General features: G+C 38.4%; 1 protein-coding gene across 1 annotated transcript in view; it reads right to left on the reverse strand.

Annotated features, from left to right (window-relative positions):
* Positions 1 to 27,534, reverse strand: part of LOC124166966 (voltage-dependent T-type calcium channel subunit alpha-1I) — a 67,769-nt gene that overhangs the window by 19,861 nt on the left and 20,374 nt on the right. The window contains exons 9-21 of the mRNA XM_046544748.1: positions 26,968 to 27,237; positions 25,845 to 26,507; positions 24,557 to 24,708; positions 22,684 to 22,887; positions 16,861 to 16,978; positions 12,893 to 13,018; positions 10,944 to 11,099; positions 7,397 to 7,829; positions 4,405 to 4,610; positions 3,082 to 3,344; positions 2,501 to 2,680; positions 1,541 to 1,829; positions 19 to 608 (exon numbers count right to left, since the gene is read on the reverse strand). Coding sequence (XP_046400704.1) covers positions 19 to 608; positions 1,541 to 1,829; positions 2,501 to 2,680; positions 3,082 to 3,344; positions 4,405 to 4,610; positions 7,397 to 7,829; positions 10,944 to 11,099; positions 12,893 to 13,018; positions 16,861 to 16,978; positions 22,684 to 22,887; positions 24,557 to 24,708; positions 25,845 to 26,507; positions 26,968 to 27,237 — 3,650 coding nt within the window. The remainder of the gene's footprint in view (positions 1 to 18; positions 609 to 1,540; positions 1,830 to 2,500; positions 2,681 to 3,081; positions 3,345 to 4,404; positions 4,611 to 7,396; positions 7,830 to 10,943; positions 11,100 to 12,892; positions 13,019 to 16,860; positions 16,979 to 22,683; positions 22,888 to 24,556; positions 24,709 to 25,844; positions 26,508 to 26,967; positions 27,238 to 27,534) is intronic.

Genomic DNA, 27,534 nt, shown 5'->3' on the forward strand with positions numbered 1-27,534 from the left:
ATAAATAGATCAACTCACGAATTGTCTGGTGCAAAGATGAACAGAGAGTGGTCGTCCCTCTCTTTGAGACACCCCCTGGGCTCGAAGAACACGAAAATCTTCTTCATCTTGTGGACGTCGGCTGATGAGGAAGAGGCGGTCCCAGGGGCTGCCCCATTTGCCCCGGCCGCTGCCGCCGCGGCTGCCCCCATCGCCACAGCAGCCACGGCAACTCCGCTCCCGCCCCCGGGAGCAGACCTGTCCCCTCCACCCACCGCGTAGCCTGATATACTGGCGACTCCCATTTCGCCAGACCCCAAGTCGTCATCTGCCTTTGCCGATGCATGAGGAGACTCGATGAAATTCTTGGAGTTTCGGTCTGAGGAGGAGGCTGCAGCCGCAGCAGCCACCATGGCTGAGAGCGAGTTTCGGTGGTGATGGTGGTGGTAATAATGGTGGGGATGGTGATGGTGGTAATGGTCGGCACGAGCTGAGGGTGCACTGATGGGGTACGAGGAGGACGAAACATTGGAATGCTGCTGGGAGAGGGGGCGGTGGTGCCGGCTATGCTCGCACAGGGAGTTCTGCCGTGCGAGACGGTCCCTGGGCACTGGTCCCCAAGCTGGTTGCTGCATGGGAGATAGGGAGGGAAAATTATTTCTCTCGTTTGTGGGGGCAAGAGGCCCAGGAGGACAAGCGGTTCTTTTTAACAGAGTTGGATACAAAAATTGATAGAGAAAATAAAAATTGGTTGACAAAGGATACGAGTGAATCTCTGTTCTATGCTGACACTGAAGTCAAATGCACTACTAAATACATGTCTAATTGATCTCGTTTGTTTCCTATTTCTAATTTCTGTACCAAACTCTTTTTATAGCAAAATCACTTGTACCCTTGGCTTCTCACTCCCTCATTCAACATATGTATTTTTAATTTGTATATTTTCTTGTTATTTATTTTCTTATTTATACATTTGGGATGAGCAACTTGGAAAGTCAAGTATGTAAAAGTCATGATTAATGAAGTATTTGAGATTTTGATGATCGAGGAAGATATTAAAATGTTCCCCTGAAAATACAGCTTTTACATTTTGATAGAAATTGATACATACATGTTACTGTTGCTCAGCCAAAAGCTATATGTACTTGGCTATGGATTATATGTACTTATTTTTTAAATAAAATTTGTTCAAAAGATACATCAAATTTGAATCATTCAAAATTATCATGGTTATCAAGATTACCAAAGATACATTGAAAATTTTGAAATGCATTGTTTCAGTTCATTTCAGTTAAGCAAGCATTCGTGTTGTCATACCTCATCTACTACATCAATGTCTCTTAATAGATGATTTACATAAAGATATACATACATGTTCACTTAATAGTCAAGAAAACGATAATTACATTTTTATCAAGAGTTTTTAGATAGATTTTGCATCTGTTTTTATGCTTGATACAAAAAAATTCATAAAAGGTTTAATGAAAGAAAAAAGTGTTCATTATAATAAAGGCCACATGTAACTATAAAAAAACCTTCAACAAAATCTAATCTTCCCTACCTGCTCAAAAGATGTGGTAGAGAAGACAACAGATGGTGGCCGCGATGAATGTGCCGGGTGGCAAGAGAAACTATGTCGGCTGCGGATCGAACTTTGGGGGCTGAGGGCAGAGGCGGGCTGGAATGACCCCACACCTAGCTGGTTGCTGTTGTTGGGGGCGGAAGTAGAAGAGGAGGGCTGACCCTTGGAGCTGAGACCCCCTCCACTACCTCCATTTCCTCCACTGCCCCCCTGCTGACCTGTATCATTCCTGATACTGGCAAGGAGGCCTCCATTGCAGTGGGAATGTCTGCAGGAAAGTAACACACACTGTGGGCCTGAACTGAATAAGGTTGCTATGAGAGAACAGGATAGTTATGAGCTATGCGATGGCTTTATTTTGTGAAACTCTAAGGGGGCTCGTAACCTCCAGCTGTGCATTCTACATTTTTGTAGGTTAGGTGATCATCCATTCTCTGCATATTCCAAAATTCCAACTGTCACAAGGTTTTTCTTTCACAGTGCTTGTTAGAAGAAATTCAATCCTGATTCTATTTCCATGTGCATTGCTTACATGGTGACGTTGTACTTTGTTTTGAATATTAGATGGCAGTAACACTCACTATTCCCCGGAAAACTGCACAGGCTGCATCTAATCATACTCTGCCATTCAACACAAAATGGGGAAAAATTACCTTGAGGGTTGACCCATTGATCCCTATCTCACATAGATTTTAATAATGATCTAAAGCAAAAGTGCAGGTTCTAATGCCATTGTTCATATACATATATCAGTAAGGGAAGTGTGGAAAATATGATATTCTAGCACCTGCTTACTTCTTCAATTTTACCCCATTGATGGAAGTCTATTGCATGGAGTTGAAAATATTCCCCCACTGATTATGCAACTGAGGTTATGCAAAATATGATGCAAATTTTCAACACAGGGACAGCAGTAAGTAATGATTGCATATAACTTACAGCGGGCTGAGCACATAGTTGTTGTTGTTGTTGCTGTTGTTGTTGAGGACCACATCATCAGTTTCGGGGAAGACACCCTCATCACCTTCAGGACCACTTCCAGACTGGCGCCGGGATGATCTTCTCCGAAGTGATGGCTTGGACAGCTTCCAGGAATAACCACGCTGCATTTTCGGAGGGCTACAGACAGTCGGAATATCAAAGAGTTGTTCTTATGTTTCATTAAACATTTCAGGTAGGTATCATGATCATGTGCACATTCAAATTATAATTTTTTTACAAAAATTCTACAATCCAAGGTAGACATACCCTGCCAAAAGAAATCAATTGGAAAAGTTTTTATTTGTCAATACTGAATAACTATTAATTTGGTTATTTGTATAAACTTTTTTTCCAACCACAGGAAGCTGGTCAATGCAAATGATTTTTTGCACGTGTGATACAGTAACTAATAATTGGCCTTACGGTGGGTGAGGGAAAATGTAACTCAGAAATTTTTGAAATTGTCTTTATTTGAATGGAAATATGTTAAACAGACGCTGAACAACATTTCTATTATGAGCTTCCAGCTCTGTGCTTACCTAGTGGTGGGCTCCCTCCTAGGGTTGGGTGTGGTGGCTTGTGATGAGGCTGGCGAGGTTGATGAAGGTGTCGAAGGATATGAAACGTTGGGGGCCAGACCAGTGGCAGGGGGTCCTGGTGACAGAGTATGGGGGTGTGCAGGGTACGAATGGTTGACAACGGCAACCAGGCTCACGCGACGGCCAGGGGTTGGGGACAAGTTGTTGTTTACATACTTGCTTGGAGGAGGCTTGAGCAGACCAGGGATGCTGCACTGCGAGGACTTGGAATAAAAGATAAAGAGGTAAGAGATTCCGTTTGTGTAAGACCAACTTTTGCAAGGTATAGTAATGGTAAATACTTTGGAGCCAGTTAAGAGGGAAAATATTGAAGAATGTTAGAATAGGAAGAAGACAGAAGCAAACAAAAATCATTTGAGATTGTTTTAACTCAGTCAATACTTTCCAGTGGAAATGATATTAAACCAATTTCCTTTGAAAGAAGCTTATGCTAATATAGACACATCAAATGGCTTATTGCAAGGGTGAAATTCGAGTGACTTATGATTGTACACATTTATTTGCTCTGAGCTATCACCAGCGAGAGGTAAGAGTACAACATGGCGCGGATCATTCAACGGTTTAGTTAGCAACATTTGATCTCCACTGATTGGCATGCAGGAGAGCATAGGAGAGCAAGTAAGAATCAAACTGTGAATAATTGCATTCATTGTGCTCTCACAGAGTTTTTCATGTCATCTCAATCAACTTATCACTGAGCATAGTGTCTGAATGCACTCAAATTTTCGCAATTACAAGAAATTAAGCCATGTCTTGGAATTTTAGCTTAGCATTGACATGAATATTAATGTGAAGGATCAATTTTCTTAGGAAACGATGGTGTTGCAGAGTTAAAATGTAGTTGAGGGTAAATGTCAGTGCATGATTAAAAGAACAAATATACCAAGGTCAAATCATAAACAATAAATGTTATTCTATGTTAATTTCTAATTTAAAAATAAATATTAATCAAAAATACAATACACAATTACTAATGATCCCCAGAGGGTAATGTGTGCTATAAGAAGATATACACAAGCTTAATTATTTTCTGAATTATTTATATAAAGACTTCAAAGTATGCATTTGCCTAACAGACAAAGGTTTTTTAGTGGTTAATGGGAACATGTATGTACTTTCAAAAATCACTAGTTTGATAAATAATTAGTTTAACATATTTTCTTAGCTCATGTACTTCACTTTATCACCTCTACAAATTTGTTCTACATAAGTTTTGGGGAGAAATGCAAGTTTTACACCCTTGTCAACATTTCAGATACTTACAGAGGAGCGATCAATGGAGTCAATGGAAAGGGAGCTGGCATAGAGTGCCTCTGGAGCAGTCAATCTTCCTCCAAAGTCGCGAAATCCTGTGTCGAGGGTTGTGTTTGGCGAGTCTTGTGGAGTTGCTGCAGTGTGTGTGATCAGTGGAGGAGGGTCCACAGGTAGCCTTGAAACTCCATTGCCACCACCATACAGCATCTTGTTCTCTGAAGGAGATGAGATATGGAAAAGAAGATCATAATGGGGATGTGGACACTTTTCATTGATGGCAGCATACCTGCAGGGACAGAGGTTGATGATATTTGCTAGGGAGGACTGATAGGCAGTCGTGCACACAGAGCCACAGCCAACGAGCAAAGCCCGAACTCTGAACACGTAGAGGTGTTTGCTCTTGACTAATTTAAGTATACCAGGACTAGCCATGGTGATAACTTCTCAGAGTCACCCGCAATGCACAATTTGTTTGAAAATTCCATAGAGAAAAAATCATTCCCCTTGACCGGGATTTGAACCTGGATCCCCGGATTTTTGCCCAACTTGTGCATTGCGGTTGACTCCACAAAATTGTCAACGTGGCTAGTCCCGGTATACTTAAAAAAAATAATATCGTATGACATTCAATAAGCGAGTACATAATTGATCGCCTTGCGGGTTGCATAACCTCCAGGATAACATTTCCCTAGCAATGTGTCCCCTCGATTTACAACTGACTGTTTGTGCTTGTGCAAACAGTACAGTTACACTTCAGCCTTGTAGGATCAGGCTCTGCAAAGGCTGCGACCACCACTCATTGACTTTTACCCTACATCATCTGAAGGGGCTGGATTTCGGGAATGATTTACGGTAGGGGTGGCCGACAAATTGATTGCGCAGACCACTTTGAAATGCATATTAACTCCACGTATAAAAAAATCTATTTTGTTTTTCCTAGATAGAACACTACAAAGATTGTGCTTGCAAAGCAGGTGGCACGTCAATTAGCCTTGAATTAATTTTGATGTAGTGTCGCTATAAGAAATATGTATTTTGTGACATTTGCGACCACTTTAGAAAGGAATTATGATTTTTATATTTATTTTACATGAAGACAGTAGGATTCTATTTAAAAAATAAAAATTCCAAAAAAAAATAATTTAGAAAAAATAAATGAAATCAATGACGAACATGTGAAAGTACGTAAACTTGAATCAGTGTCTTTTTACGCGACGATTTTAGAATTGCAATATTGAAAATAATCAATGCGAATATCAACCAAGCTAGTACTTTGCATTTCATATTTTTGTCTTTATGTACTTCCTGATTTTATGTTACCACCTGACATTATGGTCGACTTGTAACAATTTATGTAATAATAATAATAATAATTGTAATAAAATAATGGTGACCACAAATCTGGCTGTTACGTGATATCCATGTATGAAAAACGCTTTTTTTTCTTTTGCTGATGTCATGTCACCAAAAATGATTTAGTGAGTCATTATAGATACCATAGTTTGTGGTTGTGGTGACAAATATAGTAATACCATAAGTTTGTGCAATATCCGTGTTTTGTTCTTCACCTTCCATCTTTGTTTCTACCATTCCAATACTCAAAAGTACCTACCCTCACAGGGGCAGCAGCTGAAATGACTTAGGAGAATGAGCAATACTCTATATGAAGGGGAGGGCATTGACTGTCCACCATCACGACTAGGTCATGACCTCTTCTCTTCTTGGACTACATAAATCAACTCTCATGCCATAAAACTGTGCGTTTCGGGGAAAATAAAAGTATTGACTTATCAGAGGGGGCTAGCTCCTAAAATTGTTTTTGTCGAAATTCTTGAGTATGGACGATGCTCTAATTTAAGAAAAATAGCAGCACAGACTTTCCTGCTCATGAATGATCTCAGGGTGACGCCACTTTTTTACCTTGGCAAATTTTAATAATTTAGAAAATTGCCTTCATTCGGTTCTATAATAACTGCTCGGTTTACCAAGTAGTCTCGCACTGCTTTCACTAAATTCTGCGATTGGATTCAAGTCCGGCTTGTCCGGTTTCATTCCTATTTACCTCGAATTTTGCATTTTATTGCTAAAGTAGAGGTAGAAACCAATGAAACCTCACATATCTTATTAAAAAAATAATTTGATTTTTTTCTAAAACCAAGAAAAACTTAACTAATGGAAAATGAAAGCAATGAGCTGTAACAGGTTTAGGGTAGTCTGACGTAATAGGGGCATGATAGGACCCTCCTTACCCGGGGATTCGATGGTCCTGAGTGGTTTAGCCTCGTGAGTTTATCGTTTGAATGCTGGTCAAAGATTTCCTAGATCAAATTCCAGGTGAAATATTCCCGCATCCCCAAGTAAAAATCCTGGACGTGAGAGGTGCCCCAAGGACAGGACCAGTCCCTTTACGTATGAAATTCGCATGCCTATGGATTAGTGCGGGGTGATCTCAACCCTTGAACCTTTTTCCAAAGCAATCTTTGAGTTGAATCACTGAAATTATAACAAAGATGCCACTATATACATTACTTATGTCCCTGCCCTGTTATTACATACTGCCCCTCCCTAGTTCCGGGCCTGAGCCATCCACTCATCCACTTACCCTATTGTGCTTGATAATGATGTAGACATGGGCGTACCCAGTGAGGGGCAGGAGGGGGCAGCTGCCCCCCCCCTAGAAGCAAAAATTGCAAATGTCATTAGGGAAAATAATACTTTTTCCAGCAAATAATTTAAAAAACTAATAAAGAGCTGTTACAGTTTCCTTAAAATATTGGTTTCATTCACCTTTTAGATGCTTAAATCTCACCTATAGCATGAACAACCATGGATTGCCCCCCCCTCTAGTTTTGATCCTGGGTATGCCCTTGGACGTAGAATATGTCGAAACCGGTTGTCGAGTATTAAGTCAGCATGGAAAGTACAGAGTGCCTTTTACTATTATGTACTATGCCTAAGTTCCACAAAGTAAATTCACCCACTATCAACTTCATCCTCTCACCCTTTTGGATGTTGCACTTAGGCTCGCAGTCGACGACCAACTGCTGTTGGAGAAGGCGCCACGAGTTTCCGTTGTCCTTGACCTTCCTGAGGACTTCGTCGTCCGGGAGACAGGCACCGGGCGTTCCCGCCGTGCCGTATCGGCAGCCCCCGCCCACGTGCGCTCCCGCCAGACCCCCGGAGGCCACCACAGCCCCCTCGCCCCCGCAGCACGCGTCGCTCTCCTCTGAGAGGGACTCCCCATCTGGCCCCCGTCGCCGGCCTCCCCGCCGCCGTCCCCGCCGTCTCCTCTGCCGTCGCCTCCGCCTTCGCCGGCGCCGCCGGCAGGTGTCATGGCTGCAATACTCGCCGCCTCCAGCCTCCTCGTCCTCCAGCCGCTTCTTCCTCGTCGCCTTCTCAAGCTCTCTCTGCTCTCGCTCCATGCGCTCGTTCCTCTGCGGGGAATCAAATGAGTCGGCCGCATTAAACGATGCAATGGCAAAAGAGGCGGATCTTATGAGCACGAATTTTACATTAGGGGATTCTCAAAACTGCCGCTTGATTGTTATCACTCCATGCACATTAAAATCAGATTTCAAAATAACCATTAGCTGCACTACCAGTTGTCTATGTCTACTTTTCACAAGGAAAAACACGGCAGTAATATTTAACAGAGCCAATAAATCATATAAACCACACATTTATCACATGGGAGATGATTGTCAATGAAAATAGATCAATTCCGCTACGTTAATGGCGAAAGTCACACTGAACGAGATACCGCAGCCCGGTGGTACTCCCTAATAAAATGCACGTGAAACGGCGACAGATATAACGCTTAACTGCCATGTTCTTGGGCCTCTTTCACTGGAGTTCCCATGCTAATGAGTATTGGCTTTGTTAAAATTCCTGCCATCTGAAGCCCGAATCACACAATCATTTGTTCCCATCCCTCAGAATGACCTCTCTATGACACAAAGCACTAGAGGCACACAGAAGCGTGCTGTTTGAAGAGTGAGTCATGCTTGATGGGGAAGTCACGACCCCTTAAACGTGACTCAGGAGCTAATTGGCTCACGTAGAGTTGTGCGTACTCACACAGTGCATATCAGTAGCTGATGGTTAAAATGTTGGGGCTCAGCTTTTGGACAATGCAGAGCCACCATGAGCATCCTTGTTTTATTTTCAGTCCGAGTGAGATTTGGAAAGGGTTGTCATTAAAGAAAGTTAAGCAGAAAAGGCCTTCTCCCGGTCCAAAAATCTGGCTGTGATCTGATCAGATACAGGTTACAGATAGAGAATAGGCCAACTCTTTCAATAATGGCCAAAAGGTGTAACTGAAGTTAACGGAATTTCTGAAATTCCCTGGCAGGTGCATTTGCCTTTTGCCACCAGTTTAACGCTCCATGCTGGGGCTAAGCCAATTTTTAGGGATGCTAATTATATTGCTCTCATATATAGATAATAGTGGGAGTTCCAACAGTAATGAGAAATATTAAGTAAAACTTAGAAACATAAATATTTTATTTTACTGAAACTCATTAGGGCATGACTGTAGTATGGAGTGATATTCCATCATAATGGTGCGAATTTAAATATGAAATATGATGTGCATCTCTGCCTCACTTTTAAATTAAAACTACTTTTTTCTGATAGTATTGTGAACACCATTAGGTATCACTATGTATTGCCATCAGTGTATAGCAACACTCAACCAGGGGTGCCGACTTACATAAAATATTGGGGGGGCCCAAACCGGGGATCTTGCCCCAGGAAATTTTATAAGTAGTGAGTTTTAAGTTTTTTAAGCATTTTAGAAGAGACATATGATCAACATTAGAAACCTGATAACTCGAATCTCAACATCTGGACACTCTGGGGAAAATCGACAAGCCTGACACATTTTTTTCTCACATCCATAACGAATTTTTGAGGGGGCTCGGGCCCCCTCAAGCCCCATGAAGTCATCGCCACTGCACTCAACATCATTACCATCCTAACAGTCAATTAATTGTCCTCTCCCTCACCAAGAAAAATCCATCCGTATACCCAGTAACAGCTGAGGTAGATAAATTTTGCCCAAAACTTTTGGCATTATATAAAGTGCAGAATCTTCTTTTTCATAAAGCATTAATTTTCACTGGGTATCCTCCATTTCCCATTTGTAAAATTTTCTTCAAGGCTTGTAAAATATATGTAGAAGGAGTAGCCAAACGTACTTGATGAAAGGTATTCAAGTGTGTACCTTATAATACCCGCACATAATAAACTGAAAGTTTTAATTTGAGGGTCATAATTTCCCACAGCAACTGTTGAACCAATCAAAATTTGATTGAACATCAAAGTATCAAATGTTTTCCATACAAACATACTAGATGACACAGATGAGTAGAGAAATAAGAAGATGCTTTGGAGATATATAGTGCATCTCATCTTTAAACCCAGAGAAGATACAAAATGAAAAAAAACATATCATGTACTGTAACACAAAGCATTGAATACCAGTTAATTTGAAACAGAAGACAGTCTTAACTATGAACATAATGATGCATAGTTAGGGTCATCTTCTGTTTCAATGTAATGACATCATAATTGTGTGGGTGAAAAGCCAAGAGCTGCAAGTCATTTTTTTATCTACACAGAATTAGGTGAAGCAAACAAGCTAGATTAAGTAGACATTTATTGATGCATTTGATTTTCAACTCTATGTCAGCAGAGAATAAAGACACTCACATCCCTAGGCCGCCGAGTTTTTGCATATTTCCTCTATTAATATCTGTAGGTACCTAACTCTGTTTAGAAAACAAATCATTGGTATCTCTTGGCTTCTAACCCCCTCAATAGGGTAGTTTCCTTCGTCAAAGAAAATGAAAGGAATTGATTGTGATTCATTACACACCATAGGGTATTCAGAATATACAAATTATGGATTTGGGTTTAAAAATCCCAGTTTAGACAAATTTTAATGATCAATTTCAACCTCATTTGAAAAAGGCCGAATAGGCGGCCATGCGATGCCACTCCACGTGATGTCACAGGGGCCCAGATGCCATATGAGTAGTCAAGAGTTTTACATCGTCTGAAATTACAAATGCATGCGTGAGGCGCAGAGCCCAGGTAAGCATCTCTTAATAATCACCTATTAAAATTGACTGTGGTCAGAAAGTCTCCTTAGCTTGATAGGGTATTAATGATCCTTATTTAAGCCAAGCACCACCTGCTAGCAGGGTACTCTGCTACCTGCTAGCAGTCTGCATCGTAGCGGCGCTCATAGCCACGCACCAAGGTGGCCTCACATGGTAGCAGGCGGAACCAGAATGACGTCACATGGGCTTTTTCCAGCTTTCATACTTAGCCGTCGTGTTTTCGCTTGCTTAAAAATTTCATTTATCATTTAACCACGAAAAATAGAGTCATTTAGAAATCTAAAAGCATGAAATACCTACTCCAAGAGTAATAATCTTTCGATTTAGGCAATAAAAAAATAGGAAACCACCCTATTGTAATCACTTTTAACCAATTGCAAATTCATAAAAAATATTATTACCTAAACAAAAATTTTTACTAACCTCAGCAGAAAATCCTTCCACCAAGATGGCGACAAGTAAGTTGAACAGCACGTAATTGCCAAATGTCATCAATGCCACAAAGTAAAGGGCAGCCCAGTGACTTGTCTTTTCCATTCCATTAAAAAGAACTACGTTCCAGTCTTCCTGAGTTAAAATCTGCTCGCATTTTGGGAATGAAAATAACAGTGTTATTTCAGGTTCTCAGAAGGCGTAGATGGGAGGGTGAAACATGATTGCAAAAGAGGGAGAAGATAGGTATGGGATCGCACACTTTTGTAGCCATTCCAGCCATGGTACAAGGCTGTGTGAAAATTTTGGAGCATTAATCTTTTACTTACACATTGTGTTTTATGCAGATTAAAATCATATTAATAACAATACTGACCTTTTTTAGAGTATATGCTCAGAATTAACTACCATTTCATGTAACATATAAAACAAAAACAATACAATTTTACTAAATCAACCTCAAATTTTAAATATTTTCACTTGACTGTAGGGATTTGCCACATCTTTGCACTTCTTTGAAGGCAATACAGCAGTGGAATTCTGCCATTAGTAACTTAAACGACGTTCAAGCATTCCTCCTCATTTTATCCAACTTTTCTGGTCTTACCATGTCCATATCTCTACCAAGTTTTCAGAGGTACTTTAAGGTGGTACATTCTCTCTTTATTCCTCACATCTATGAACTTATTTTTTTTATTTTCTATCAAAAGATAACTCATTGTCACCACCAAATTTCTTTCATCAATTCATTTCCGATCAAGTGATATTAATTAGTTTACACCACGTACCAGTTCATATTATAAAATTGCACACACATTTTTCATTGGCTATGCAACTTCAAATTAGAACAAATATTTTTCAAAAATCTGATGCCCTATAAAGAAGATAGAATGAGTAAAAATTAATTTTATTATTTTGAGTTATATCCATTCCATTATCACTTGTCCCTTTCATATTCCCTTTATGGGAATGAAAATTTACAAAAAATATCAATCCATAGCCTATTTTAAGGATTGCCCTGATGCGACAAAGTGTAAATTATGGAAATTATTTCCTTAAGATGTGAAAAAATTTCACTACTCATAGGTACATAAATTGTGTTCTTGAATGCAACATGATCTTCTATTGAGAGATTTAAAAAAAATATTTTTTCAGTTGAAGATTGATGGGAAGGAAGATAGTAAAGAGCAATTACTTATTAGTGGTTGGATATATGTACATATTATTCTTACTATTTTAATGTAATGATCTGTTGCTATCAGTGGCGGATACAGAAAAAACTCAAGGGGGGGGCGCAACATATCTTGAGTTGTCTTTACTTTTATCGTAATAAAAGATGATCCAGTCACAGGCTAAGTATATGAAAATTTATTTAAAGCGATTATGAAAATGTAAAAGACAATGCCATCTTATGATATAAAAAAGTTACAATTGTGGTTTTGCAATATTCGGCAATACAGGCGGACCCGCAAGGGGGGGGCGCGCGCCCCCTGCACCCCCCATCTGTATCCGCCACTGGTTGCTATTCGTCACATTGCCGCAAACCACTGATCACTTTGTTCATTGTCAAATTATGACTGGGAACCCCTTGACATTGGGCCCAAGGTGATTTGTTGCACTTCTGCAAAAACATTTTAAAACAAATAAACACATTTATAAAACATCCATTGAAGAACTTATGGTAATGTTACTATAAAAGATACAGAATTATTTTATTTTTTCCCTGAGTTGAAGAAAAATCAACTATTTTCCTCCTTTATCCACTGATTTTATGACATTTCATGTCTAAGCAAGTGAAATGTATCAATTGAATGCTATGCATTAACAAATCAACTTAAGGCCCAAGTAAGACATTTGAGACCAGAATAAATTTAATGACATGGAAAACAGAAAGGATAGAGATAAAAGGGGACTGGGGAGATTTTTGGGATCGCACTTACCTGAAAGACGGTCACTGTGGCCCAGAGGATATTGTTAAAGTGTTTTCTGTCACACACACACTGAGGATCGCGAGTGACGATTTCGTGACAAGTACACTCCCTTGATCCATCAGAGCGCATGCAAAACTTACCACCAAATAGGTACATTCCTAAAATACTGAAACAAATCAATAACAAATGCAAAGTAAAGCAGCACTAATATTTTTGCATATTTGGGCATTAGAAAGGGGTAGTTATAACAAATTAGGTCTAGTTTATATAGCATTAGTAAAAAGGGTTTTTGCGCAAGTGGACAACGTGGGGGTGTGTTTTACAGGATGGAGTGATTATGGGGGACAATCGACAGGCGAACACAGGGGTACGTGAGGGATTGTTATGCAGTGGAGGTAGGGATTATTGATTTAACCAAACTCTACTTGAATAAGACACAAGGAGAATTTTGGGTGAACTTGGAGAAATTAATTAGTCTGCAACCACTCACGTCCTGATTTCCTTCCTAACACCAAAATAAATATTTCTGTTCATTTTGCAACTTTTCACTCGTGGATCTGTCGTGCTGAATAAATTTTCACACTCATTTAAATGAAAAGTGATTCTTATCCAGAAATATTTAGAAAGAGCTGACAAAATACACACAAAGATGCTTTATCAAGCACAAATGCACATGAAATACATAACCAAGCATGAAAAATACTTAGTGGAATTTTTTTTTTAAACATATAGCTGAAAGTTTGGAAACCAGAGATTTGCTGGCATGAATATGGCAAAGAGACACATTAAAAATGCACTTGAAAAACTGTGAGGAATGTACACATTTACTAAATGTTTTAGTGAGAATAAACTGAACTAAAACTGTCTCATTAAGTTTAAGTCAGTTTTATTGAGACAGCTTTACACCAATAAATCTGTCTGCATTGTGTTTTCATTGATCTCGGCTATACTCTAACTTAGATGAATTTTACAAATGCTAGAACACATTTGTTGTTACTTTCATGTATAAATTTATATACAGGCATCTTATTTTACCAACATCTCTAACAAAGGAACTCAAGAACAATTGAATTTTCATACATTCTTTCACATTTCAGACATGAGGTGGAACAACTCAAAATATTAGGAATTATCCTGGTTATGCAACTGTCATAATTCTATGCTGTTTCTGTCTCGCTATGCCAATAAATACAGTAAATTACAGCAGCCTATTGTAAGAGGTTCATGTTTCCCCTATGTGCAGCCCTAATTCATTAAAATTCTCCAAGACATCACAGGTAAGGAAGGGAGTTATCAACAGTCTTGGCTAGCAAGGGATAGTGCATTCAGCAGCAACAGACTTCACCTCGATGGGATAAGAGATTAACAGAGGATTCTCAACATAAAGGATAATAAATATGCACAGTTGCATACATTTGGTGGATCAAACTTTGGGCATTGCGTTCAGACTTGCCAACGTTTGGAAGGTGAGGGCTACCAATTAAGAAGCAAACCAAACCACCTACTGAGGGCATTTCCTACAGATACTGCATTTGAGTATCGGCATCTACGATTACTACTACTGTGCATAATTTTTTGCCTATATCTATGCCGATTAGCGGCTGTGGTTAGGGCATTAGGGGTGGTAGGGTGTTCCAAGAGCGAAATTGTGACAATAGACTAGTATAGCAGCAATCCGTGCCAGCGAGCAAACTCTCTATTTCCAAGGCAAGGCACCGTGAGTGGTAGTATAAATATAATATATATATATTTTATCACATATATATATAGTATTTCTATACTTATATGTATATAAATAATTTTACTTTACGATTAAATTGGAGGCGGTGTTAAGTCATCAACACGCCATATGTGACAGAGGTGACAAATCTCTGGGAAGAGAGAAAAGTCTTCATAGAGGTCATGCCAGGAAGAGTGCTGATAGTGGGAATTCCAACAAGGTGGTAATAGACAGAGAGAAAGGGGTGAGAGGCACAGGGACAGGGAGGAATACCAGGGTAACCAGGTAATGTATATAGATATATAATATATCTATATAGCGGTCCATTCATGCCCAGTCAGTCAAAGTTGTGGTTTTCAGTGATTTAATGTCATTTAGGGAGAGGCTGAGATTTTTAAGGTATTGGTGTAGGTTGGGTGGGTAAATGGCAAACATACTGACAAGCTTACGATGTGTTAAATTACTCTAAAATCTACGGTGAGTTCGATGACTACTCCTTTGTAACATTCCGTCTAAATTCATTTTTAAAGGTGTCGTTGTGCTGATTATACAATTTTAACTTTTTAAAAGTACATAATATTATCATCAGTGTTTCCAGCAGCATTAAGTTCCATTTAGTATTCTTGCAGTTGAGGGCACACCTACGAGGGGCTCTTGCTCGGTGATGTAGGGTCCTTTTATCAAATCTTTGTTGCTTATCAGCATGAGTATGCATGAGGTAATTTTAAAATTTGGATATTATTATTTTAAAGCAGTTTATGGATTAACTGCACCATCTATGCTCCGATTTTTTTTTATTATTGTTAGTATTAGAATCAGTTAGTTTTATTTAGCATGATACAATGATTGGGTGAATGAGGGGAATTGTGCGTGAGAAAGAAATTTAAATGTGTATTCATGCTACTCTCCAAACACATTATTTATAGATATTTATGAGGCAGGATACATAGCTGTCCAAAAAAAATATAAAAATCCTCACCAGTGAGGCATATTGCTTCAAAAGAAAAGTGGAAAAAAATTAATGGAGCAGTGAAAAGTCAAGCTCAGTGCACCAAGGTTTGCTGGTGCAGATGAAGTTCTCAAATAGTATGTGCATCAAATTGGTATGAAATCATGCTGAATGCTCATGTGATAGTTGGAAATAACTTTCATTGGTCAAGACATGTTGATTTTTTTCATCGCATTCTTGAGTACCCACCTTTTTGTGAAAGAAGAATTTTTCCGATGGCTTTGAACCAACCATTCAATGATAAATAGAGAGGTGGAAAGATTCAAAAAAGTAAGAGGTCAGGCACTACACATTGTAAATAGTGTGAGATGGAATTTGTGTGAGTTGAAACCAACAGATGAAAGGAATGAAGTAATAATATCTCCAAAAGGACATGAATTTCACAATAGATTAAACAGAATCGTCACATGAGGTGGTACCATGCTTGGCAATGAGTTGGAAGTGAATCTGTGAAAGTCAGAACTAAAGAACTGTATGCTACATCATCAGAGGAAAGAATACTTTAATGATTCAACTTATTATGGTTTAATAAATTTTATCATCTAATGTCTATATTTTAAAAAGGTATGCATAAAAATTTTGTGTGCTGAATAGAATAATGCATTCTACCATTAAGTTAATGATCCTAATATTAAATATTGAAAATATTAAACGCTATGGGATGACAAATATTAACAATTAAAGAAAAGTAAAATTTTAATTTCCACTTAAATGCTTATAAGATAGACCAATTTAAGTGTCTTTTATCGTGTGTACAGCCAAGGCCTGGTGTAACATAATTGGTATTAAAATCCTTTAATTCACGTTAGAAGATACCACGCCAAAAAATGCACACAAACAGGACTTTCACAACTACTTACAAAAATTACGTAAAGCACTAGACATACGTATGCCAGGCCAACTACGTGGGTGTGAAGCAAAAATGTATGGATCTTGGGCTTAATATATAATATATATATATAAATATATATCAAGGGCAAATGCAATCAATTAACCAGTGATAAAAGTTGCAAAGTGGTAGCACAAGCGAAGAGACAAGCTTAAAAAGGTTGTTAGTAATAAAAATTTCATCGCATGCTTTTTACTGTAATTAGAAAAATAATGTTCTATTAAAAATTGCGTATTTTATACTTTACCTGCTTTGATCAGTTTAACTTTAAAATGTTGCAGAAATATTAAAGGGACTTTAATATATGTAGTTTTAGCTTAATCAAAACCAATAGCGATAAAACTGGGAAAAAGCTGTACCTGGAAGACAGTCACTATGGCCCAGAGAAGGGAATCAAAGTTCTTTCTGTCGCAAGCAACCGATCCATCATCTGTTTTACTGCAGAATTTGCAACCAAACAGGTTCATCCCAAGAATACTATAAAAACAAAAAAACAGATAAAGGGTTTTTTTATTCTTTTCATTACACTTAACAAAAGGGTCACAGAATTGGGACAGTGAAAAATTTTGTGAGGTTTTCTTTTAATTCACTTGTATTATGAGGCAGGGCAAAAAACTGAATAACGTATTCTTTTCCTTTTTGATTAATTATGGTGTAGTTTGAATTGACTTTTCCACTTCTTCGCTGAATAGAATCTCACGGGGCATTCTTTTTAAACGAGGGAAGTTTGTCAATGGGTGGTCGTGGGGATTTCAGCATTCGCACAGTAGAGACTCTGGACGGGCATAACTTTTCGTGTGATATAAAATTGGCGAAGTGTGTGTAACCACCATGCTTGCAAGCGTGTGACTCCCATGCCATCCCTCTAATCTCTCCTCCGATCGGAACAATCGCGGAAGGGAGGAAAGAGAGAGCGAAGGGATGGGAAGGAAAAAGGGCGAAAGAGCAGGAGTCATTAGTTAACTTGCTGCTTTGAGTGCACTCTGCTGGCTGTTTGCAGAAGTAAGCGTGATATACAAAAGCAATCGCGTGGTCAGGAATGGGGAGAAAGCGTGTCATTCATTTATAATATTTTTTTTCGTTCATGTGTGCTTGCTTAGGGAGCGGAGAATTCATTCTCCAATGCACGCCAGGGGTGTTCCCTCACAGAGGACAAAAGAAAGGAATAAACGTTTTCACCAGGGTACATAGGCACTTGGCGGGGGACATGACGTGAACGTGAAGTGTGCAATAGCTGCTATTAGCTTCATTTTATATGCGTTGGCATGCTTTATCATCTTGTCATTTATAATTGTGTGAACATGATGCATGATGAACATGGGAGTGATAAATGTTTCTTTCTCTTTTCACTAGCAGCTGGGCTGCTTTTTTCATGTTTATGTTTTAGGTGATTTGGTTTATAGTTTTAATTATGGCGCAGTTGGTTTGGTCTGCAAGGTTTTCTTCATTGTTTGTTTATAGATGCTGAAGTTATTTGATCAGTAATATTGTTTGCTGTGGAATATGCCATTAATTATCATTCATACTGTTTTAATAATTCTTGAATTTGATCGTCTATATGGCTACATGAGCATTAACGAAGCAAATCATATTACTGGCGTGCCAATGATAATCGCTCACCTTCAATTAGGTTCCACACCTGCAAACTCTTTGTGAATGTATTTTCTTCCTTGAAGAAGAAGAAGAAAAAAGAGGGAAGGATGGTTTGGGAGAGAAAAAACTTGACTCACACCATGAGTTCAGTTGATAAGGGCATTGGACTCGAAGAAACAGCACCATTAGGGACTTGACCGGCAATAACCAGCACACTTTCAGTGGAAGTCATATGCGATCTTCTGCTTTATCACGATGACATGCAAGGGTTATTGTAGTGGGGTACCAGTCATGTGTACATCACATCAATAGCGTTAATGAATAAATGGAGGCATATGGCTTGATAGCACATAAAAGGAATGAAACCATTAAGAGATTGAGAACTGTTAATTTCGGTTTCTTAGAGAATGCTGAGACTTGGATGAAAACTGAAGTATTATCAGGAGATTTTTCGCATACTTTATTTGAACATCATCATTTTTATTAAATTAAATTTTTCAAAAATGGCTTGCTAAAATTCAGTCTAAAAGAGTCTAGCAGTGAAATATTAAAATGATTCACATTTAACTTTTTCACTGCTGGGCTTAAGTTGTTCATCCTTCCTCCTGGCATCACTGGCCCATAGTATACAGGTTTTATACTCTGTATGTTTCCTCAACTCACTTGAACAAAAATTTTCTCACTAGGACAAAAATTTTCAATGGTGAATTCTCGGGAATAATCCAACACTAAATTGCAAGCTATGAGAATGATAGGTAGAAATCAGGTCATAGATTTTACTACACTTAACAAAGACAATAAATGTATGGTAGTAAATTCTGAATTAAAAAAGTCTTAGTTTCAATCAGAAATTTTTCAAATTAGTGTGAGATTCTGAGAAAAAAATACCTGATCACTCCTATAAATTCAAAAGCAATATTGTTAATCCATGAAGTTCTATATTTAAAATGAATACTTTTTATTGTTTGGTATCATAAGCAATGCTATGACACTGATATGATGTTTATAGAAATATCTATGTCCTTGTAATTAAAAGGTACCCTTCACATCCACGTATTTGGTTGGGCTATCTACTCCTTAATGGCTTCACATCATTGAAGTGCTATCTATGTCACTGTCATCCTATGCTTCCATCAATTCTCATGTTTACCTACAATAACAGGGATATGGTTGAGGTATTACTACACCCTATTCTGATGTGATCGGAGAAAGATAAAGAGAAATGGGCAGAAAGATGAAGTCTATGACACTTGATCAAAGAAGGGGAGCAAAAGAAACTGAGTGGATGACAAAACTACCTTGTACGAGAAGAATGGGTAAATAAGGAGGAGAAGGAAGAAAAGGTAGAGAAAAGGCTTAATTGGAAAGGTGCAATCAATATGATGGGGAGAAAGAAGAATGTGAATAACAGCAAAACTTCAATTTTATGCGCCTTACTTTAGCATAGCTATCTATTTTAAATTTCAACAATGAGGTCCAGCTTAAATATATTTCATGTGGCTACCTCTCCATTAAATCTTAATTTAACATATGCACTTCGATATTACACGAAGCCCATAATTTGGTTCCTGCCATTGCATAAAATCAAGATTTTAATTTAATCTAATGTGAGAAAAATAACAACAAAAGGCTTGAAATTGGATGATAACTTAAAAATCAAAAGCAAGGACGATGGATCTGTCTTGGAGGGAAATAATAGTAACACAAAAAATGAGGATAGAATCAGGGATGATCAGGTAAGGAGGGTTACTTCAATGATATACTTGGGTAGAATATGGTATGCCCTGGTAAGTCTACTGTGAATGAAACCAGGAATAATAAAATAAGCCACAGAGGGCATATTTGGATTCACCAGCTCTGCAACGAACTGCCTTCAACAACAACGGGTAGGACTGAGGGAAAGGGACGGCCATGTGATCAATGCAACGAGGGTGTGGGAGGAGAGGATGGGACAAGGGGTTTGGGGGAGGAATGGCATTGGACAACAGAGCGAGACAGAGAGAGATAATATATATTTATATTTTAATATAAATATAGAGAGAGCACTGAGAAACGCACACATTTGTCACCCCTGTCACGCCATTCTACGGTATCCCTCATTCACCTTCCCAGGTTTCATCTGGTGCAATCATGTTGGTTGTCGTCAACAAGATATTGGATAGGAAGTAGAAAGAGAACAGAGTCGACGCAATAGAGAGAGAAATGGGAGGGAGGATGTGAGGAATGGGTGGGTAAATTGTGGCGGAGTGTGGTCAGAAACTATGGAGCTTACTTTCCTATGTTAAAATTAAAAAAAAAAAGAAATAGACTTTTCTCCAATCAGTAATTTGTGAGCTGTTTGCTGTGTACAGAAGAAAAAAATATCAATTCCTTACGAGTAGGTAAAGGAGGAGACGTAAGTAGCTGAGAGTTTACCAAAGTTCAAACGACATGTTTTGCATGGACTACAGGAAATGCACGTCGAGGACATATATAAATATACACATATTATGAGAACATAAGGAAACAAATTAAATATATTCACACTGTCACATTTTGGGAGAGGGAGAGAAACAATTAGACCAAAGTTTATTCCATTCTGCAGAGAAAGGACAAGGTCAACAGGCATAAGCATTTATATGAGCACTCATGATCACATTTGCACAGGTTATTCAAAATATGATGTTAAAGTAAGCTTTTGAATTTTTTCTTGAATTAGTTTACAAGAACTTTGGCATAATGCAACTGTGGTTTACATTTGTTCCTTGTTTTTATTTATCTTATAACTGTTCTGCCAATCCAACTACAGTCTACATTTTGGTTTCTGGTTCATAATGATAACTAAAGTGAGATCATTACTCAGTAAAAGTCAGACTTCCAACTACAATTGCATTGGCTGAACATTTATAAGATAATGAACATGTAAATCATCATTTGCCATTTTTGTACTAAATTTGAGATTGAGAATAAATTAAAAAGTAGCAAACTACCTTTATCAATTAAATGAATACTTTCTCCCTAAAAACAGATAACAGATACTTCATTGGCAATTAGTATTGGATTATTTTAATTTAAGGAAATACAATATTACTTTGGTTTCTCGTTACTAATGAAAACTAAAGTACGTTCATTCCTTTGTAAAAGTCTGAATTTCAACATCTTATTGAATGGATATGGAATCAAGTATATAATTGTTAAGAAGGTACAGATATTAATATTTATATAAGAAACATTTTTTAAGCCTTAAATGCAAGATGATGGATGTTGATTAAGTTTCTAAGTTAAATCAAATATTAAATTTTCATTTATTTCATTCCAAGTTATGTCTTGTATGCTTAGTATTTATAGATTCTTGAAAATGTGTACCCTGAAAAAGTATTTAAAATTTTTTTAGCTGCCCATGAAAATGATTTAGTCATTCATTTTCTTTTTAATTTTTTAAGTCATGTGTAAATTAGTGCAAATAATGTTTAACAAACATACTATAGTTGTGAAGTTTTTGTGCAGCAATACCTATATAATTATTGAATCATTTCTGTAATTCAGTGAATGTGCAATATATATGGGTACATAAACACTTTTGGGCTTCAAGATAGGAGAGTACCAAACATGGGACCATGGATATAAAATATGTAGGCAGCACAAAGATGGATTTGTTATAAAAAATACCTTAAGGTAGGAGAAAGAGAATGGTAAATTTGATGTTTTTTGGTAAATATTGCTACTTATTAAGCTCAGAAGTTTTGCTATATATAAATTAAAATGCATAAAACATTACTTCTCAACAATAAAAGACACCAAGATGAATTTTCCATGAACCACCATACAAGGTCCTAGCAAATAATATTAAGTGGCACTGATTAATGAGAGTACAAAGAAAAACATTAAATGCTACATGTACCTAATGTACTGCATTTATAAGAGGCCATGTTCATTATTTTTAATTGATATACTGCAAAGTCAAATGATCTTTGCCATGTAAAGAGACTTCTTCACGAAATGAAAAAGGTTCAATTTATGACATGAATATTTAAATTAATTTTAGGCATAAGTAAAAAAATGATTGTTATTGTTGACTGGGCAGTTAATTTATGCAAGAGGCCTCATTTTCACAGGAAGCGCACATTTCTTCAGGAATAAGTTTGACATGAATTCGATGGATCGAGGAACTCGACTATTTAGAGAATGAGATAAGTGTTTAGTAAAATTTAAAAATTCTAAAATTGATTTGCAAGAGTGAGAACTTGATAGTCAATTTTAAAGATAAAAAAGAAGAAAGATACAATCAAAAAGTAAAAGTACAAGATAAATGAAGGGTTTCATTGGTGTGAAATAATTAATATAAAATTTTGAAATGAAGGAAAGAACTATTTTTATGCTTATGATATTTTGAAGAAGAATTCCAGGAATCATGTGACTTCCTGTACACATTATTTTCTTGAAAGAAGAAGAGGTTAGCGCACATTGAAGTATCTCAGTGGGTTCTCCATTCAGAGCACTATTATTAACTATGATTTTCTTACCCCAAGCTCATCAAACCATCGTATTCCCCTTTTTATGAAAGCAAATCATTTCAATTACAGCTTGGGTTAGTGAATTTTTCTACATACCTGAAGATGAAGATGAATAGTATCAGGAGGGCAAAGAAGACGGCCACGTTATCCATTGTCCGAAGCATGACAAATAGCTGTCTCCTAAGATTAGGCATGAACCGAACCAACTTCAGGATCCTGAGGAGTCGGAAGGTACGAAGGACAGAAAGGCCGGAACTGCCACCCTTTTCTCCAAGGAACGTCTGGCAGAGCTCGACAATACTAACCGAGCATAGAAGAACATGGAATATATATTCCTCCGGAGTTGATACACAGCTCGGAACAAAACTGTGTTTAAATTCCTATGAGCAATAATGACCTTGATCTATTTTATAGACATTTTGAATTAATTGAACTTTGCTTTTCCACAAAATGTTTTGTTATAACACGACCATAGTTTCAATGGTTAATGTCATCTTCTGGTGAGGAATACATTGGTGCACCATCTTAAATACTAGAGGGGTGACACTTGAGATGACATAAAACTAGAGGGAGTGGGGGTGGACTGTGGAGGTGAGGGGTGGAGAGTGGACCTGTTAACCGTCAAAACCATGGTCGTATTTCATTAAAAAAATTCTGTGGAGAAACAAAGTGTGAGTGATTCAGTCAAAATTTTCACCAAATTCCACAAAGAATCGCTGGAAACCACCGGCTATTTTCTAGAGGTTAAAATGGAGAAGAATTTAACAGAGAGAGAGAGAGAGGTAAATAATTTAGCCTACCACAGTACCTAATTAATTGAAAGCAAGATTAGGTCTGGCAACTAATATTAATTCATAATAGCTGTGCGTAAAATTTTCATAGTGAATAAGAAGGGAACCATCAAACGCATTACTAATCCGGATGGCATAGATCCACACAGATGAGGTATATTCATCACTTTGCAATGAAAGTCGTTTATAATGATAAAATATTATATAATGATATGTCTTCAAAACTGGGTTGTGAATTAAGATTGGTATGCGACATGATTATTTGTGATAAGTGTGAACTCTCTTTATTCACAGCATTATGATGTCACCAGTGCTGTAAATTATTTTTTGTCACGACGAGTCTGAGAAATGTGCAGAGTTTTTATGACTTAAGCATTTTTAAAATCCAGAGGAGAACAAATGAGAGATTTCCATTGAAAGGGAGAAAATTTGGATATTGAGCCTTAGGATATTGTGGAGGAAATGTGTTTAATCAAAATAAATTTTGCAACCTTAGAAAATATGAGATGACTTTGTTTATCAAGATTCAAGGCCATAAGGGAGACACATTTGACCTAAGGAATGGGAGTGAATATAATCATCTCTATACGCACCACAAAATCATAAAATAATACATTGAATACTTCAAATTACTGAAGTTCATTGATGAGGCATGTTTAATCCCCCAGTGCAATGAGAAGAGCACTGGAATGGGAGAGGTGTAGATAAATACTTTGACAGGAAGGGGAGAAGCCATCAGCTGTAACTGTATTAACAATGCCCTCTCATGCATTGAAAGCCCTGTGAAGGACACTATGATGTGAATAGGGCAATTTGGCAAATAATATGAATAGGAGTCAAATACAGATGTAAATTGAATGCTAAGTAGTACTTAATAACCCTATTTTAAAGTTATAAACATGTCAATGAAATAACAATTGACAACAGTCCTTCCATTATTGTTTGTATCTTTAAACAACAAGAAAAGTGCCAAAGCATTTAAATCATGCAAGAAAGGTGCTATTCGACGAGCTACAATAAAACCTGTTCAGTATTTTTGCTCTAGAAATCCTGTTCACAAGGCGACTTATGGTAGAATAGCAACTCACAGTAATAAGAAAGACGAAAAAATTTCAGAACATGAGGGAACATGCCATTGATTAACATTTATTATTAAAATAATGAATTGTTCGTCTCACCTTAGCACCACTATCACACCATCAAAGACGTTGAAGCCATTGCTTATGTATCCAAATGGCCCCTCTGCTGTGATCTTAAGCATCATTTCCACAGCAAATATAGCTGAGAAGACAAAGTTGCTAACCTCTACTGCTGCAGTCAGCATCTCTGGCTATTGGAAATGTTGGAAGAATCATATCTTTCCTTCAGTACCAACTTGACAGGAAAAACCAAACTATTATTTAAAGCAATGCACTCCTAATAATTCCAAGGCTCCCAAGATTCATTGGAAGGGTGATTACTTGTCATGAAAACCTATGATGGATACAAAGGCAAAAGATCTTAACAAAATATACTGCTAAAAGAAATATAGTGGGGTGAACATATTTTATTTTTTATAAAGAGCTTGAAAGAAATGCCCAACTGCTAGGTGTGCTAGAAAATTATCAAAATCTCATCATTCATTCCAAAAGTATGTAGTGTAATTAGGTGTCTACATCCTTTTGCTATCAAGATTCTTACTGGACCAGCATACCAATAAGTGCTTGCAAAAATAGCAGATTTTCAAATGCAATTTCAAGAACAACTATCATGATCATCAAAGTTTTTCTTACTGACAGTGACCGAGGCACATACAAAAGTGGAGTATATTTTGGATTAAAAATTTGCCTTTTACTCACATGTTTACTCACACTAACATGTTCTCAAAGCGTGAGCCTCAATACCTGATTCTTGATGGGGAAGGGTGACCCCCAAAATCACACACAGAAGGTGCAATGCCCCCACCCAATGTTATTATTTACGTCAATACTATCACCAATAATTTAATGAAGTATAAAAAAGCAATAAAATTTTATCTTAAAACATTAATAAAATATATAAACATGCAATACATAAATAAAAGATTATGAACTATATATTTAAAATTCACTTCAACTTTTTGCTTGAGGCTTTCCCAGCGCTGCATTGCAGCTCTCTAGATTGTTTCCGGGTTAGCTGCGTCGAAGTTGATTTCCGATGACGTGTCATGGACTATGCTGGCCACATCGTTAGATCAGGTCTGAATGACCTGAGGGTCTGGGTGACTTAGACCTGATCTAAAGATGTGGCCAGCTTAGTTCACCAAACGTCATCAGAAATTTACTTCAACTTATTTCGATAATAATGCGCAAATAACCTATAGGATCTTATATTGACACTTAGTATTTAATAATTGGATATGGCAATAAAATCCTATCTCTTCATGGCAATGAATCATAATTGATTGCCCCTGACTGACTGTCACCGGGAGTTCAATAAATAGCTCACCTGTTCGTGATACTCGATCCCCATGCTCAACGTGTTGATGAGAATGGCGAACAGGATGCCTCGCTGGAAGTACTTGTGCTCCACCAGCTTCCTCACCGTCAGCTGGATCTTCTTGAGCCCCGTCGCGCAGCAGTTTCTCCTCTTCTTCCGCTTGCGGTGGTGTCGGTGATGCTCGTAGCAGTGGCGATAGTGGTGGTGCGGGCGGTGGTGGTGATGGTGGTGCGGCCTCCGGACTTCGTCGAACTCGTCAAACTCGTCTTCCTCCTCGGTGTAGTCTTCCTCCTCTTCCGTGTACTCCTCATCGTACGAATCGCTCGTCCAGTCGCTCGACGAACCGTCGTCGTCCTCGTCCGAATAGTCCGAGTCGGTGAAATCGTCCTCGGAGTCCTCTTCGTCGTCCTCGTACTCGTCGCCGCCATCTTGTCCTCCGTCGCCATTGTTGTTCCGCAGCGCGATGGCGAGCGTGGGCGCAGACACGTGCCTCTTCTCGCCCTTGCTCAGCGACGAGAAGAAAGTGTGCACGCTGGCCGTGTCCAGGGCCAGTTGGGTGGGCAGCGCCGCGCTCAGGGCCCCGCTCAAGGCCAGCAGCTCTTGGCACGTCATGGAGGTGGGCCTGGAGCCGTAGGCAGGGGCGGGTGCGGGGGACGATTCCGAGGATGGACCCTGAAATAGTTTAATGTCTTAGACGATACCTTATGGAAATTGAGAATTGATAACATGATATAAATAAGACCGTTTTATTTCCACAGATTTTATTTCTTAACCGATCTAGGTTTCGACAATGTACGCTATTATTATCAGAGTATTATCTGACAAAAATCAACCTGAGGGGATATAATTTGCTAAGATATTTGTAAATATACGTATTACTCCGCAAGAGATCCTCTACGCGGCGAATGCAATCTTTCATTGCCAAAAATTAAGAGCATGTCAACTATCTACGAACTTAACTTTCAGCAATAAACGATGAAATTCACCGCGTAGCATATCCTAGCGACTGGAGCGCCAATATTTACGGAGACCGGCGGGAATCAATGGAATCACTGAAGTGGAGAATCCTGTATATACAATATTTATTGTTAAATCGTTGATCAATTATAAATGCGAGAAAGTTAGCTCTCACCACTCCCTGCAGGGGGACTTGGAGCGTGGTGGAGGTTGTCTGCGTGGCGGGCACCTGCCATACATTCCCGTCGCCCGTCTGCGTCATCTTCTCGCTCGAACACACGTTCTTGGCCTCGGGAGGTGCTGGGGCCGAGGGACCCGTGGACCCTAGGGACCCCCGCCGCTGAGCCCCCGTGCCCTCGTCGTCGTGCAGCAGCACCACGTCGCTGAACATGACGGAACTGCGGCGCCGATGTGACGGTACGGGGCTCAAGAGGGAAGCCGAACCCTGGGAACGAAAGCAGGCGGAGATTGAATGATTGCAATCAAATTAGACGCGAAAGAACGCTGCAACTCAATTTGTTTTTGTCCAGTAGTCATAATGAACACCGCCAGGGAAAATTTTGCGGGAACTTTAGCTGAATTCCATACCTTAATAATGGTAGTTGCGAGTTTCTGCGCTAAAAGAATTATTTGACAGTTGCTCTTCACCAGGAAAGATTTTCTTTTATAAAATCAAGAGTTCCAAAGGTTTATTATCCTAGAGCATATGCTTCTTCAATACATAAAAGTTACGCACATTAGT

The sequence above is a fragment of the Ischnura elegans genome, chromosome 1 (assembly GCF_921293095.1).
Source record: "Ischnura elegans chromosome 1, ioIscEleg1.1, whole genome shotgun sequence".
Lineage (NCBI taxonomy): Eukaryota > Metazoa > Arthropoda > Insecta > Odonata > Coenagrionidae > Ischnura > Ischnura elegans.